Source organism: Motacilla alba, chromosome 5 (genome assembly GCF_015832195.1).
Source record: "Motacilla alba alba isolate MOTALB_02 chromosome 5, Motacilla_alba_V1.0_pri, whole genome shotgun sequence".
Lineage (NCBI taxonomy): Eukaryota > Metazoa > Chordata > Aves > Passeriformes > Motacillidae > Motacilla > Motacilla alba.
Window position 1 is genome coordinate 40,092,604 of NC_052020.1, and position 17,062 is coordinate 40,109,665.

At 45.5% G+C, this 17,062-nt stretch overlaps 1 protein-coding gene across 3 annotated transcripts; it reads right to left on the reverse strand.

Moving 5' to 3' along the window:
• Positions 1-4,281: 4,281 nt before the first annotated feature.
• On the reverse strand, positions 4,282-15,261 carry ANGEL1 (angel homolog 1). 3 transcript variants are annotated; one of them, XM_038137274.1, is made up of 10 exons: positions 15,124-15,261; positions 12,654-13,253; positions 11,915-12,141; positions 11,277-11,346; positions 10,451-10,884; positions 9,675-9,801; positions 8,718-8,828; positions 7,461-7,530; positions 6,874-7,031; positions 4,282-6,044 (listed from the first exon to the last, which is right to left on the reverse strand). In XM_038137274.1, the coding sequence occupies exons 2-10, from the start codon at positions 13,018-13,020 to the stop codon at positions 5,875-5,877; spliced, it is 1,734 nt and encodes a 577-aa protein (XP_037993202.1). In that variant the 5' UTR covers positions 13,021-13,253; positions 15,124-15,261; the 3' UTR covers positions 4,282-5,874. The 3 variants fall into 3 exon arrangements, with proteins under 3 accessions (XP_037993202.1, XP_037993201.1, XP_037993203.1); XM_038137273.1 differs by lacking the exon at positions 15,124-15,261 and adding an exon at positions 14,945-15,084; XM_038137275.1 differs by lacking the exons at positions 4,282-6,044; positions 6,874-7,031; positions 15,124-15,261 and adding an exon at positions 14,945-15,084 and having other exon boundaries at positions 7,495-7,611.
• Positions 15,262-17,062: the final 1,801 nt, after the last annotated feature.

Below are 17,062 nucleotides of genomic sequence, written 5' to 3' on the forward strand. Positions count from 1 at the left end.
AAATTTTTAAATAAATAAAAAGAAAAATAGCTTCAAGACTAGAATGACATTTTCAGTGGAAGCAGGAGGACAACTTGCCTTGACAGGAGACGCCAAACTTTTACAGCTGACAAAAGGAGTTAGAGGCATGCCAGCTGTCATCTTGGTAATCACTGTAACAGGTGAGTTCCCTTCAGAAACTCAGTATCATAGTTAGAAACACAATGCAGTATATTCAATTCAGTTTGTGCATTTCAACGTGACAGTGCTATGGGAAGCACTACTGGCCAGGCAGCTACAGTGTGGTAAGAAGCAGGTCACAGCCAGCAATTCAATTAGTCTGCACAACAGGAAGCCTGAAAGGAGATGGTGTCCCACTAAGGTTTGTGTGCTCCCCCTTTAGGTAAGCAACAAAAGGGTTCATCTGCATTTGGATGATCCATGGAAATGTCTGCAAATATATAAACAGTACATGCAATAAATGTTCGATACTGAGGTAGTGGCAATGGGAGCATTTATTGGACTGCAGCAACACCCTGCTTTGCAGACTGCCAACACCATCATCAACACATCGTTAAGAGCAGGACTCATACCTTGATCAGCTGAGATGCTGAACTTCTTATGACCTCTTGGAGACTCCTCAGAGAAGACAAACTAAGGTAAAGTATATTTCAGAGTTCTGCTTTCACAAAGCAGGTGGTGTACAGAGCACTAACAAGAAATCTGAAACTCCATTTTTTTTGTTTTATACAAAGAGTGTTACTCCCATCTAAGTGTTCGTTCCAGAGCTCCCACTCCTCCCACTTAATTTTTCAGGGGTGAGGAAACCCACTGTCTTACATCTTGACACCATTTATATGTTGCATTCATAATAACACTTAGCCCTAGAGAATTGCACCCGTAACTGAAGAAATACAGCTGCAGAAAAAATAAACATCAGTAACTCAGAAAGATAACTGGATAGAGTAGTCATGGGAAAACAGCTGCTGGAAAGACAGCTCATAAGAAAAAGGCATGGAGAAAGAAGGCCTCAAACAGCAGCCAAGTTTCATTTATTATGAACAGGAAAGAAGCTAGAGCAATGATATTGTTTACCACTCCTCCCATTCCATGTAATTGAGAAAACTGATTATGAAGGGCAACCTCCTGAAGCAATGAACTTAAAACTGAGAAAATGAAGGAAGTCCAACTTCTATCTAAATAGAATAATACAGCCTAGCAGCTGTGGTGCAAATTAAACTGTTTTTTTAGCAAAGATACTTAGTCAAATACTTGATTGCCTCAACAGCTGCATGCTCCTGCAGCTTAGGAGGCTGCTAACAGGGAACGTACACACACTGCCAGCAGTCTCTGGCATCACTTCCCCTAAGCACCAGTCTCCCTGAACTCTACATCACTACTAAGGTCATGTAGCTGGTAATTACCTCTGTGACACCTTCCCTTTCTGAGCATTGCAGATACTGCGGTTCTACTTTCATAATCATTTACAGATCCCTCTGTAATTCATCAGAAAGTTGTGTTAATGAAAACTCATCATGCATTTAGGTCCAGAAACAGTTTTAAAGAGCTACATCTGCAATCTCAGTTCTGCATCCCATTACAATGCTCATTACCAGAGGGTCTGATTGTATCTGTGGGTGCTATTCTTAAAGCATCACAAAACACATTATTTTTCTCCCAACAACTATATGCTAGTCATGATTTTACAGTTAGGAACTTTCTACCAACCCCACCTCCAAACCTCTTCTATAATCCCACAGAGTCAAGAGGCATTCACAGGTCTCCAGATCCATTTGATATTAACTCCAAATTGCTCTAGAACACCAGGGTTTTTATTTTCCTGAAATAGACCACCTCCGTAAGAGTCCATACCAGAGCTCCTGTGGCAGTGGTCAAAATAAACACAGAGACCAAGTTTCCAGCTCTGCCTTTGTGTCTCCATACAGTCACTAGCCATGGTCCTGCATTTCTGCCATAGTTTCACCTGTGAGTGCCCAATAAAACATGAGTAAGCCAGAACTTTGAGAGCTGCAAGGCACCCTGGGGACACTATAACCTCCGGAAAGAAGAATAAGGGGACATGTAGGCATTGTCCTGGGGTTTCTCTGCACATGAGATATGCACACTCAATATCCAGTGTCCAAAACTTAACAATTCCAAGTGCACACCACATTATTTCATGCATGGAAAGGGAAAGCATTAGTTTGACCTGTGCAACATTAGATTTTCCAGCAAAACATAGCTGGAACCTTAAAAGCTCCCTGAGATGCTTCCATGCAATTTTCCCCCAAGTCAAGGTTTTGGTTGATATAAAATGGAAAAAGCACTTGTGATACTGGAACACAGGTCCTCCACCTGAATTGTATCACAGGACTGGCAGGGTGCTTCAGGCAGTGCAGGGGCAACCAGTAATCTGCTGGTGTATGGTGCACACCTTATGGGTCTCAAGAGAGCTCAGTCTGGCTCTCTTATGGGCAGCTTTCATACACACACACACACACACACACGTCCCCACCAACTGACATCAGACTCAGCCAGCAATTACAATAGCAGCAGATAGCTAAAGTTCTAAGTGCCAATACTTTGTGTCACAGAATTTTTTGTGGTGCTTTCGGTTGGTTGTTGTTAAACCTTTAGTGTCTTCTAAGGTTTCTATTACAATGTTTCTATTACAATGTTAACAGCAGGAGGGAGTCATGTGCAACCAGGCTGCCTTCTGGCAACTTTTTTGAGCCAGATAGAAAGCAAAGCTCTCAGTTCACCCTTTCCTTCCCTCCCTTTAAAAATACAACTGCTTACAAAATCAGAGTAAGAGTACTTGCAGAAATCAGTCAAACTCTGAGATAAACATAGTCATATAAATGTACACCTCTGCATCCATCCCTCCCCATGTACCAGTGCCATGCCAGATCTATTACCTAAGGGCAAAATTATTCATACCCCCCCAAGACTGCTATTCACTTACAGAAACTCACAAATGGTAGCAAAAGCCATCCACACATCACCAGTGTTATGAATGTGTCAAAATTCATGAGAAAATAAAATTATGAATGTAATATAGTTATAGATGTGAAAAATAATAGAACAGGTTAAGAGTAGCTATGAAAAATTAAGGGTCTATTTTTCTATCGCAGGAGGCTTGCCCAGGCAAGTTCCCAAAAAGCTAAGGGAGACTGGCTTGTAGGGGTTGGGAAACCTGTTGTCATACACATACCACACATAGCCTGACTACATTTACATGTGAAGAAGGGGAAGCCACAGGATTTCAGAAATTTTAACTAATAAAGAGTTAGCCATTAGTGGCACACCTGGTTGCAGATAGCCAGGGGAGATGACATATCCGATGGTAATCCATTCAGACCTGTGGTCCATTTCTGGGAAATCTCTTAACATGCAAAGGACTACCAGTAAGGAACTGTTTAACTTGTATATCTTCCGGACTCGGGTTTTGTGTATTGCAAGCGTGGCTCTCAAGCTCTGTCTAGCAGGAGACAAGAAGCCGATGAATTATTCCCGAGACATCGAGAACTGGACCGTCTTCCATCTGATAGCTTTATCCTGAGACCAGAGAAGCTTTGGGACTTACTTGATTAAGAAAAGGACAAAGGACATCCTGGCCTGTGGCAAGAAAAAGAGTATAAGAACTGGACTCTGACACGGCTATGGTGTGCCACTACCACTGTGACACATACAGGGGCTCAGAGCTGTGTACGTGTGTCACCCAGAGCCTAAGTCCCGGGCTAGACTCTGTCCAATTCGTGGCTGACCCAGATTTTGTCATTCAAACGCGAAATAAATTTTATACTTTGTTATTTTATCATAATTTGGCTCTTGCAAATTATTGATTCGATTTAATTGGCAATTACGTTCATAACACCAGACAAATACCACACCATGTGACAGGGCAAGAGGGAAATATGCAGTCCTCACATGCCCACAAGGGCACAGAACACAACTCCGTACCCCCCTCCCCGACACACACCTTGTTTTTGTAGCTTACAGAAGTGAGCTGTAAAAGACCAGCAGTATTCCTTTCTTAGGGAGGAGGGCAAGGACTCCTGAATGCAAATCTTTCTGGAGGGGAGGGGAGGGATGGAGGGGGCAAGACAAGCCCAATGCCAAAGAAGTCAACTCTGGGATTTAGGGATGTCTTGGGAGATTAAATTAGGCTCATTTCTTCCCTCTCTTCAACCCTCATTACTTTCTTGTGTAGCCAATTTGCCCTCTTTCACCTTGCAGCCAGCAAAACCTTGTCCAGGAAGTCTTCAGAAGTTCAGCATCCAGAAATATAAGGTGCCGCAGTTACTTTGTGGAATTTTCTTAGATTAGCAGTATTTTATTTTTCAATAAAGAAAGTAACATTTAAAATATCAAAGTCCCTCAATATAGAGCATGAAGAACAAATAATGTTTCAAGTCTCCTGTACCTTCCTGCAAAAACCTGAGGTGGGACCAGATTTCCTGCCTTGTTTGTGAACAGAGGATTCATAATTTTTCTGCCAATATTGGTTTCTGCCAAGACTGGTTTCATCTCTTAGGGAAAAACTGAGCACCAAATGTCAGGTTGAACTGGGGAATTTACTCTAGGAACAGGTACAGCTCGACCGCTTTTGTACTGGCCAAGCCACTGCCTACAAAAGCACACTGATAGGACACCAAAGGTACACTGGAATCCAAGTGACTGCAGTCTGGCTCCAAGTTACACAGCCCTCCCCATCCTCCCAATGCATGTCAAGAGACAGGAGTTGATCCTAAGGGTTCTACCTGCACCTAAACATGGCTGGGTGCAGAAGAAGGATGCAGCATGGACTTCAGTCTGGCGCAGGAGATACTACAGGTTGGCCACTGACCCCTGGCACGCTGAATGCAATAGGGAGTGCACAAAGAACAGGGCAAGTGACAAGATCAGCTCTTCCATCTGATGGCTCTGCTGACTCTCTCATGCCTTCTATTTTCATCTCTCTTTTGGGACAACCAGAGTTATAGCCTTCTGGGGTTATCATGCCTTACAGGGTAATTTTTTCCACAGGATATTCACTGGGAGGGTCCGAAATATTTTTGCTAAAAATGACAAATTAGGTACCATTCTGAGACTGCTAGGAAGGAAGGAAGCCTTCCCCAAGGCCTCTAGGCTTTTGCTGCAGTTCTAGAGTTGCTGTGGATGGCTCTGTAGAACCCCTGGTTCCTTTCCTGGCAATCCCATTCCCTGGTCCATTAGTCACAGTAAGCAGTTTCTTGTAGAAACTGTTACACCACACAAACCCTTCTGTCAGCAAGTCAGCCCTTACAGATTATTAGAAGTAATAGACATTTCTAAGAGTAAAAGAACATTACTAAGAAGTAAAAGACATTTCTAAGCAGTTAGCAGATCCAATCTAAAAGGCAACACAACAACTAGCCCTGAAAGTACTGAACTATTACTGAGAAATTAAAAGAACTAAAAGAACTTGTTTTGGTGTGAAAGAGTATTGGCATATACATCCCATGCTCCTTGGTAGCCATTAAACTAACCAAAAGCAGATACCACTGTCCCTCTCTTTTCCAGCTCCTTGAAAATCTTACTTAGGGACAAATAAATGTGGGCGTTATGTTGGTTCCTGCAGCACAAAAACACCTGCTAACCAAGGCAGTGGAGCAAGGATCTCTTAAAGAAATGCTAATGCCTGAATACACCTGGCAGCCCACTGGGAACACAGCTCAGGTTTGAAGAGATGGAGAAAATACCAATGTAAAAAGTGCTCCAACTCTCCCATCCCTGTGCTTAGTGAGGATGTGAGGGGAGAAAAGGACTTCTGGGCATGACAAAGAAAAGGGTTTTCTTGCAAGCAGGTTGTGCAATCCAGAGTCTCAACTGCTGTATTCAGAACGACTTTTCTTTAGGGAAAGGGAACCAACACTAACTCTCTCTGAGGCTGGAGATCTCCAAGCCAAAGCTAGCCAGTAGGCAGAGATGATCAGATGAACAAAAAGGATTTGGTAAGCCATTTGCCATCAAGAGGACATCTTCAGAGAGAAGAGAAAGACGGCCAAGCAGCTTCAGGGCTCCATCCTTGTACAGCCTGCGACCTGACAAAGAAAATGGGAAAAAACATCAGCCAGAGACAGGCACCACAGATTAACTCTACACACTCACAGAGGGATGCTTGTCAATCCTTTCCTGTTCTTTCCCTGATAAATGAAGACACCCTGCACAAACACTACATGCACCTTTGAGCCTAGATGTGAAAGCAGTAAGCACCCTACAATACTGCTGTTCATGGTTTCATATACTTGCAGGCATAGGAAGCAAGAATACACTACATTCACCAGGTAGCTGCTTACATGAGACGTTCCTTTCTTGAACTATGGCCTAGCAATAGCTTCACATTCTCCCCTGAGGAGGAATTAATCTCTTCATTCCTAACTCGTTCCCCAAACTTGATTCTGATGTGACCCAAATCAGCTCCAAGAGAGTTCCTGGATGCATTCACATGCAATTGTTCATTAACAGAACTCCTGTTTCAGGCAGCAGAGAGAAGGTGCCACTGTAAAAGAACCAGTCACCTCCTTCCAAGAACAGCATGTGGTCTCAGACTGACCAGAAGTCTGCCTTGAACTCAGGACCCAGCACTGGCTGTTATCAGGAGCACAAGTAAGATATTTATACAGAAGAAAAGAATCTATTCTGCTCTAGCTTCCTCAAAAGTCTACATGAACGTAAGCAGCCTCATTTTTTTCACAGCAAAGATAAACAGTGTCTTCTCTGTTACATGAGCAAATGTTACCTCCACCTTGTATATTATTTCAAAGACAGATCCTGTAGATCCACCAGCTTAATGAAATGCACTGCCCATCTGGCCTGTCTCACAGTCCTCTTCCAATCTCACAGGGATAAGCCCTGCATGGCCACACTCACCTGCCTTGTTCTCCACAGGCTCTGCTGAGTAGAAAATGTAATCAACAGTGGCTCCAAGCCCCATGGGCATTGTTGTGACCTCCGGGCGTCCCCTCTGTGGCAAGAAGTGGCTGTAGACAGAGGTCAGGTTGAGGCCATGCTGGATAACCCCTGAACACCTGCACACAAACAGTCACTGTTTACCAAGAAAGGAAAGAGAATTATGCCTTTTCAGTACTGCAGCCATGCTGAATGTTCCCTTGCTGATGCAACTGTCTAAACTACTCCTACTTTATGAGCACATAAAATCTTTCCGAACTATTCCCTCCACTTACACCAAAGCAAGACAGACTGTGAATTTCCTTTGTCTTCAATACCCAGTCCTGTATACGCCTATGCCCTTCATTCTCAATCTCACCAACAAAATGCTGACAGAGCAGCATCCAGCTGCTGGGACAATCCTGGGTGGACCTAGCTCTTCCAGATAGCCCTCGCTACTCTCTTACACTCTCACATTTACTTCAGTCTTTACTTCAGCCAGATTTTCAGGGCTCAGGAAAACAAGGCTGAGTTTGAAGACTGTGGCCATTGAAGGTCCACCAAGTTACCTTGGGATGAATGGCTGGGGATCAGGGTCTTTCACCATGGCAGCAGGCTTGGGCCAGTGTGCAGGGCGGTCTGCAAAGGAGCAAAGAGATTCCAGCCAGACCTACAGAGATCCCAGAACAGGCTGCTCATCTCAAGTCTGAGAAGCTTCTCCTGAAACCAAATGAATCTTTTTGCCCAAGAAGACCAGATAGCTTCCAGTCATGAATATTCTAAAGGAAAATATCCAAAGGAAACACAAGCTGTAAGATTAACAGGAGCATCCCTAGAGCAGATCAGTGCAAACAACTGAGAGGTCATATTCTGTCCTGCTGACGACATGTCTTAAAGCATTCAATATTATCAAAGTCCAGGGTATTTCAACCTTTGCTCTCAAAAGAAAGTTTGCTTGTCTTAGCCTACAGTGTGGCTAAGGGGTCTTACTCAAAGAGTGTCTAGAAAGGCAGAACAGAAGTGGAGAAAGCAGAACCAGCCATGCCACAAGGCCCAGAGATGCAGGAATGTCTACTAGGTACCAGCTTCCAGAGACATCTATATTGGGACCATCATGTATCATTACAGTCTTCAGGTTGTTCTCCGCCACCAAAATCTTGAAGCAGAAAAAATAAATATACGTATCTGTTTCAGCTTAAAAGAAGTTTATAAGAAACGGCTTCAAGAAGCTGAATGTCAGTGCATCTCAAGGAACATAGTCGGTGTGTATGAGGGAGGAAAGCATACTTCTCTGAGCTCTCATGGATTCTAATCACAGTCTCAGAAGGCAGCCTTCTGCCTTTCCCCTTTCTCATCAGGCTTTACCTCCACCTCATGTTTTCCTTGAAATCATAGAATCATAGAGTTATAGAATGGCCTGTGTTGGAAGAGGCCTTAAAGATCATCTAGTTCCATCCCTCCATCCCATGGGCAAGGATGTCACCCACTATATCAGGCTGCCCAGGGTCCCATACAACCTGGCCTTGAACATTTTCCAGGGATGTGGCATCCACAATATCTCTGGGCAACCTGGCCCAATGCCTTACTACCCTCTATGTAAAGAACTTTAGGAAGTTTAAAACCATTTCCCCTTGTCCCATCACTATATGCCTGTGTAAATAGTCACTCTTCCTTTTTTTTTATATGCCCACTTTAAGTACTGGAAGGCCACAATGAAGCCTCAGCGGAGCCTTCTCTTCTCCAGTCCAAACTCACTCAGTGTGTCCTCAGAGGAGAGGCTCCAGTGAGCTAGGAGAGTGACAAGTTGAAAAGTCTCCAGTTAATACCTGGTTTAGCATCTGTCACACCTTCCAGGAGGACCAGCTGCGGTGGTCGTTCACAGGCAACATCACAAAAGCGGAACTGCAGCAGGAAGTCACGGCTGTATTCACGTCTCCCTGCAGAGAAAAACACAAATTAAATGAAGAAAGTAACTGCAGCAAAGTCACACCTCCAGGGAGCACCTACCTATATTTTAGACCTTTGGGTCTCTAAGAGCTCTTTAGTTTCAGATAGGCTTTTGTGTCCAAACACTCTGATACCATGAGAAGAGAAATCACCTAATAACCTACATGTAGAACAGATGTGTAAAAGCAGAAGAACAGAGCACAGCTATTGCTATCCCTCAAATGCAGCAGTCAATGTCAGCACAAAGTAAGAATGTCCTCTCTGAGACACCAAAAGTTCATGGGACTTTCAAGCAGATCAGTTAGTGTGCAACTCCAGGAAATGTCTGCTGAGAAAAACATTTCTGGAGATCAGGCTGAATACAAGTTCTACATTCAAGACTTTAACAAAAGCTATTTTGTGTGGGCTTCATTTTTTTAATCCTCTCTATGGATGCAGAGAACAGACATGATTGTGACTGGACCTTAGGAATGATTTCTTCACAGTGGTTTGTAAATACTGTCCAAAACCACACCCCAAACACCCGGAGATTAAAGCAGTGCCTGTTGAACATAGTTTACAACTGCACAAAAGTGTAAGTCTGGGAATATAAAAAAGACACACAGAGCAAGTGTTACTGGTAGAGGAACATTCTGCTCCTGACTAGAGAAAGAAAATGGCAGAAATCAGATAGGTTCTGGAAAAAAAATTGTATTTAATTCATATATAAAGTAGAAGGAGAGAATCTTTGTCAAGTGCCTCATGCAACACATGCCCAAGCTACTTAGAGAGACAGCAAGGCCCACAAACTGCCCATCCTCAGCAAACTCATACTGTCAGTGCATACGGGAGCTCACCAGGTTTCTTTGGCTGGCACAGGGTGACATACTGGCACTTGTCTGTTACACCCAGTGAGCTTGGCCACAGTGGGGCCAGCAGCTTCCGTGAATACAATTGCTGGGAAAAGTCTTCCTGACCGGACACCTGCAAGAAGGCCAGGAAAGGAGAGCAGCCATCAGTGACAGAGAGCAGATGTGCAAGCTATAGACAATGTACATATATACACTTGCCAAGAGCAAGACAGGAGAATGCCCTCTTAGAAAGGCATGAACTAAGCTATTCAGCGTATGGTAAAGGTATAGTAAACCTTCAGCTGTAGGGGACAGATACAACTAGCTAAAAGTCACCTGACAAGACACTTTACAGGTATCTTATTGAAGTGATGATTTAGCTTAAATGGCAACCATTTGATCGCAGACACACAGTAAGACAACCACAAGAGACCCACTTCAACCTTTTTTTAGAACAAACGTCCACAAAAAATTTCAGTAAGTCTTGGTGGAATTGCATTTCCCTACACTTCCAGTCACACAGGCACAAAAAAATACTTGATTTTAAGTGATCTATTATCACAAGTGTGCCCCAAGAGAAACCAAAAGAGCAATGATGGAAACAACATGCACGCACTTGTCCGCTTCTTTCCTCTGCAGTGCTGGAGATGTTGGGGAAGACTGCTGAATAACTTAATTCAGTGTTAAGACTATTTCCTCACAAGAGGAAGAATGCAGCCATGCATTTCTCTAGCAGCAGACAATAAAAGAGCTACCCAATCCCAATTCTGGCTGGCATCTACCTTCCAGGCTGGCATCCCATGGTAGGAAAGTTCACCATTCCGGATAAATTTGTAGAGTGGAGAATCAGGTACAGAGTTCAGGTCTCCACACAAGATGACAGGATAGTAGCTGCCTTCAGTAGTTCTTGCAATTTTGTCAATCTCTGCTAGCAGCAATGCCACCTGGGCCAGTTTGATATCTCCTCGACGGGGATTGAACAACACGTGAGTGTTGGCCACACACAAAGGACTGACCGCCTTCAGACCTAGTCCTTCTGGGAGCACAGGCTGCAGCAGCAGCACCAAGCCCACATTATCCCGGTTGAGGACGTCCAAGCCAGGCCGGAAGTATTCTACGGGGCTGAGACTGATCAGCTGGAACCTGCTGCGCTTATAGCACACTGCACATCCATCTGTCTTCGTCCCGGTTCTCCGTTTATAGAAGCAAGCAAAGCCTGAAAAGAAACCATCACCTATTAAAAGGTTTATCCAGTCACTACCTCAGGCTCAGCAAGTCTGTATAGAAAAGGTTCCTACTACATTTGGGTACAGCAATATACCCAATACTTTTCCAATAACCACCCTTTATTATTAATTACTGGGGGTATTTTCTGTCTCCTTGTCCTTCTAGGGCCATCTGTTTTGTTACCCTGATCTTCCAACTCAGAGACATCAATTGCAAAAGAAAGGATAAAGGTCTAGGCAGATAGTTCAGAAGCAGGGCCAGCAGCCACCTGGCAAACAGGAAGAGGTCTCTTGAAACTGAGTGCTTTGAAGATGTTAGCAGCAAGCACTGCTTGGCCAGTCCCATGAGCTGGATGTACAGAACCACAAAAGCAGGACATACCCATCTCCTTGAATGTTGGCTCCAGTTGCTCCCAGTAATGGTTCTCTTGCACCTCCTGGAGACACAGAACCTGGAAGGAAGGCAGAGACCTCACTTGCTCCACAAGTATTTGCTAGTTACCTTGTTTTGGCAAGGAAGTGGAAAAGTGCATTCACATGCCAACCCTCCAAACAGAAATGTCATCACCGCAACTCTGTCCTGTACTTTCCAGATGAAAAGCACTAACTTTCTGGGTCACAGTAGCATATCACTCAGTTTTCCAGTGATGAGATAAAAGATCTTTCATCCCACAAAGAGGACTCAAAGAATAGAGAAATTCATGAAGTCCTCTTCTATGCAGGCTTCCCCTCCTGTGCTGCCTTAGAAGACTGATCCTTCTTCCTCTACTTCTGCTGTTTAAAAAAGTTAAGCCCTGCTATCAAAGTATGACTAGTTTCTACAATCAAAGCAAGACAGACACCAAAAACACAGTCTGTGAAAGTCCTCAAACACTCTCAGACCAATCAGCATCCAGTTACCAAGCAGGTAGTAGCTTCCTAGCACTTGCCCCCATCTTTCTCTTTTCTTAATACTGTTAGATCAAACAAGGAATACAAATTCTGGTGATACTGATGTAGAGAGGGCTTAGTGATACTTACGTCAGGATCCCAATGCTGAATCTCCTGCAAAAGGTTTGGAAGTCGGTAGTTCCAGTTCAGGATGTCTGGATGACAGTGTTCATAGAGATCAAGGCCCTGCTCCACCAGGTCCTGGGCAAGGATGTTGTAAGACATGACTCGAAATTCAAAGAGGGAAGTGTTTTTTGAGACCTGCTCTAAGACACAGGGCTGGACAGAAAGATCCTCCCAGTCTCTCCATAAGATCTCTATATGCAAGAGACAAAAAGCAAAGTTACAGCCGCACTGCGTACCTTGCTGATACTTTGGCTCCTCTGGACCCAGAGAACAGCCATTCTCATTCCCTAAGCTAGGGCACTCTAGCCTCTGAGCAAACCCACACCCACTCCAGTTTTCAGGTGCTCTTTCTGAGTATATTTGGATAGTTGTCAGTAGGGATGGCATAACACATGATCAGAGTCAAGCATACTGAAACACCAGACCCACTTTTCAGTGCTTCTTAGAGTACAAAGCCAGCATATGAGAACAGTAAGGAACATATATTGATATTCAGACCAGACGGTCTCACAGCACAGAAACTACTAGATGTGACCAGCCCCTCCTCAGCAAAAACTCACTTTACAGTTTCCACTAACAGATCCTGTCAACTCTGCAAGGGCAATCAATGTGTTGCTGACAGCAAGCCCAAACACAATAACCTGACACATTCACTGCGAATGCCAATCCCAAACTAAACATTAGATTCAGAGCCATCACTGACCATGGTAGGGCACCTCCGCTGAGACAGGATAAAACGGCACCGCATCTTGAACGGGCTGGGCTGGGAGCACTGGTGGCACTGCCTCTGCATCACATGCTAAACTCCAGGCCAGCACAGCTGGGTCATCATTCAGCACTTCCACGTTGACACCAGCACAGCCAGCTGGCTGGTGATCTGTCTGTGGCACGACAGCTGCCCAAGGGGCACTGCCTGCTACAGTCACTGTTTCCTCTGATGGTAATCTTGCCAGTTCAGCCACTGCATGATCTTTCAGTTCTGAAGAAGCCAAGGCATTTAGCTCTGAGTGCTGCTGATCAGCACACCGGGTGACCTCCGGAGACGTATTCAGGTCACTGAGGCTGGTCATCAATAGCTCTGAACCTTCTAACCAGTCACTAGTGAGTGTAACTGATACTTTCCTCACTGTTGGAACACTCTCACTGGCTGGCAAATTCCGTACTCCTTCCTCCAGCCACTGCTGGAGAAGGGCTTCTTGCTCTTCTGGAACTGATCTTCCTCTGGTTGCAGCAAAGACACCTTCTATCTGGGTGGACGGGCTCCTCGCCAGAAGCACATTCTTTCGATAGGTAAAGAAAGCATCTGTCATTTAAAAACAAAATCAAAATAAAACAGCCAGAAATGCTTTCTTACTCATTATTTTCTTATTCCGATCCATTTGCTGTAACTGTGTGCAATACAACCATTCAGTATAGCAACCCAAACAAATTACTCCTCTGAGGGAAAACAGCTACAGTCTAAGTAACTTCCCCTGCCTCCTCCAGAATGCTAAGCCAGTCCAAATCCAGTTATATTAGTCCAAGTCACTAAAACTGCACACAATAGCAATTGCTTTATCAAGTCTAGAGAATGCAATTCTAATTCATGCAGCAGCACAGAGTGTCAGCCGAGCTGAAAGGCCTTGCGGAAACTATCAGCTCTCAGCAGCATATGTAAAGGCAGTTTCTAAAAGTGAGCTGATCAGGTGCATGGGCTAAGAAGCCAAGGTCTTGTAGATGATAATTTGGAGCAAGTTTCTTTCCAGGGACTGAACAAGAAACAGCAGTCAGCTAAGAGAGTAAAATACATCACAAGAATGCATTGTAGAACAAAAACCATTCCATTACTAGGAGATGAAAAACGAAGATACATAGGGACCAACATATGCCTCACTAGAGAGAGTATATGCACAGAAGAAATCCTGGTAACAATTACAGATCACCTGATGACTGACATGTGGCAAAAAAATAAAACCACTTTAAACTGTTTTTAATGTAACACTGAATACACTAATATTTGTGCGGTAAAGTAGAAAAAGACAGAGATTCTTTTCACTTGCATCTATACAAGAGATGGCATGCATGCTTCGCTGTGAATTCTGCACAGACACTCATCCCTACTGTTAATTAGCAATTTCTGTTGATTACAAATCACTTTTTTCTCTGCATCCCTGTCAGTCAGCCAGAGCAGTAACATAGAGGAGTCAGCAACATTCATGTGTAGTTTTACTACATCTTTTGTGTCAAAGTTTTCTGTATGTGTCAGAAATGGAGCTTTAAGAACCATACTCCTCTCTGTAGGCTTGTAATTAAGTTCATTAATGTCAGAAACACCAAAGCACCAAGGTAATGCTTACGCACGCCACTGGCCAGGCACGATGAGTGTCTACAAGAGCCTGTTAATACACAATAGGAGCTGGATTTGAGAGGAGTCAGCTCACTGCTCACTATAAAAAAAGACAGTGTTCCAGTCCAGTAGTTGCTACATGCCCAGGGACAGGTTCAGGCTAGAGGGTGGCTTTACATGAGCTCAGTAATCAGGGACTGTGAAGTAGCAGCAGGATCTAGGGAAACGAAGTGAAATACCGATGCATACAAAACATAAGTCCATCCACAAAGTCACCCGCAGGTCCTTGGGGGATCACAGATCTCTGAGCTGCCCATCTCCAAGTATCTCCCCAAGCCTGGAGAGCAGGTCGGCGGCAGGAGCTGGAGCCCCTGCGCAAAAGCGCAGTCTGCCTCTGCAGCACAACAGCCGGCAGCTGTTCCCTCCAAACACGCAGCTCCCCGCGCTGCCCGGGGCCAGCAGCCCCGGCCCGGCCCGGCCCAGCAGCCCCACGCCCCATCTGCCTAGGGCCAGGGCCTTGGGAGTTCCGAGGCAGCCGCGCCGACCCCGGCCGGCGGGCCGCACCTGCCTCAGACGGGGCGAGGGACGGCGAGGGACATCCCCGCCCCTCCGGGCCACCCCCGGCAGCTCCCCCTGCCCCCGTCGCCGCCCGCCCGGGGCCGGGTTACCTCGGAGGGCCTGGAGGAGCCGCGCCGCCGGCAGCAGCACGTAGCAGAGCACGGTGCCGATCATGCCGCCCGGCCCGGCCTCCACCGCCCCCAGCCCGGCCCCGCCGCCGCGCCGGCCCCGCCTCAGCTACGGTCTCACGGCGCGGGCTCGCCGGCGCCCGGCGTGCCCGGGCACTCACCGCGTCGGGCTCCCGGGGCTCGCAGCCGGCTCGGGCCGGGCCCTCCGCAAGCGCCGCTCCAGGGCCGCCCGCTCCCGGGAGGCCGCGGCCCGTGGTGGGACGGCCCCGGCCGGGGTGGGGCCTTGCCTGCCCCGTTGTAGGGCAGGAGCGCAGCCGGGGCCCAGGGCCTGCGGGGGGACCCGGCAGCCGTGCTGTGCCTGAGGGGGCCAGAAGCTGTCACCCTGGGCTGAGTGAAAGTTGCTTTATGGCTCTGCCACCTTGAAATTTGTGGTTTCAAACAAAAATGTGCACCCCCTGTTTTCCAGAAATACAAACAGGAAAATTTCCATCATTTTTTTGTCCCCTGGGAAGCCACCATTTGCTCCAGATGTTACACAGGTTTTTCGAACAGCACTGATAATAGCTACAGTTTTGCAAAGCCCAACCTCTATGCGGCAGTGACGATGAGGTGGGGGAGGCAGCAGAGCAGGAGTGTGCCCTCACTCGCTGAGAGGTCATCAGAGGTTTGAAAATCAGTCCTCACCTGGCTGGGAGTACTCTGGCGTTTGCAAGTTGAGATCCGTCACATGCTGAAACCAGGCAGTTGTATATGAAAAGTGAAGTCCTGGTTGAAGTCCAGAATTTCAATGTTTGTTTCATTCCCCAATCAAATGTTTTGAACATCTGAAGGCAAACAGATTGAGCTGAGCACACTAGAGCTTTTTTTACACCAAATACACATTTCTGACTTGTAATCTCAGTAGCCTTCTTCCAAACTCTTGAGTACCTGCAATGAAGTCAAGATTCATATTATCCCCTCCTTTTGCACTGATGAGTGCTGCCAAACTGTCCCCTTCATGGTGACCAGCTGCCATCTCATGGGTCATAATTAAATGAAACACTTGCTGATGTGCAGAAAATCACACTCTGAAAAGCCAGTGTCCACAAAAGAGACAGAGGAATCTTGCAATTTTATTTGAGTAAAAGGATAGAGTCCACTAGGCCATAACTCCCATGGGTCTCTCTCAAATTTTTGGAGGACACAGCCTCTTTTTCTCCTAAACTCCTGGCTGCAGGTTACCTTCTTCCTTTCCCCATTAGCTGAGGCACTAGGAAGATACAGACTTCCCAAACCACCTACTACACATTGCCCTAAAGTTTAGAAGCTCAAATTATCTGGATTCTTCGAAAAATGCAGCTTAATATTCATGAAGACATCAAGGCCCATTTCTAAGACATTAATACCCATTTCTCCTAAAATCCCCACAGCCATTTTTCCAGAACCTGATTGGTTCTTTCAGCTCAAATTGTTTGTGAAGACATTAAGACCCATTTTTCCCATTAGTAATTAGCACAAGGAGTATGCACAGCTAGGATGAGATGATGTTATAATGTATATAAATAATAATCCTACCACTCTTTTTCAAATCCCCATTTTAAAACACCACAGACAATTGAAGGAGGGACTTGTCTCAAATCCCACGGATGTCTCTGGCAAAGCACTGGACTGTGGTCTCCCACCTCCTGTTGCAGTAAGTAATCCATCATTGGTTTCTAGTCGGAGAATGTAGGGTGTTCTCCAGAGGAAGGATCTGCAACATTAGAAGCTCATGACTGGGTCATTTAAAACCATCCTGTTCCTTGAAAGGAAAGATCTAAGAAAAGATCTTCAGACCCAACCCACATCAGAATACTGAGACTGAAATCAGAGAAGAATGTTAGCTGGTGCTACAAATAAGCAAGCAGCTGTGGCCAATAGCCACAGTTTTTTGGCCTACACTAGAAAAATATTTACAAATTTTGGCAATAAAATCAAAGCTGACAATGGTCACCTGCTTCAGGGTCAAGCCTTCCACTGGATTTTGTGGTATTTTGGTTTTTATCCAAACACAACCCTTCCACAGTCTCTAATGACTGGACTATTTGAGAGGTTGTCATGGTTTGACGCTGGCCCAATGCC

What these genes read in the sequence shown, in the direction of transcription:
- ANGEL1 (XM_038137273.1), bottom strand. Translation starts at nt 15,008, where the DNA reads ATGATCGGCACCGTGCTCTGCTACGTGCTGCTGCCGGCGGCGCGGCTC. An exon ending in AGCGGAGGTGCCCTACCATG is followed by an intron (nt 12,142 to 12,653) that starts GTCAGTGATGGC and finishes TCTTGCATATAG; the next exon opens with AGATCTTATGGAGAGACTGG. An exon ending in ATGGGATGCCAGCCTGGAAG is followed by an intron (nt 9,802 to 10,450) that starts GTAGATGCCAGC and finishes GCCTTCTTGCAG; the next exon opens with GTGTCCGGTCAGGAAGACTT.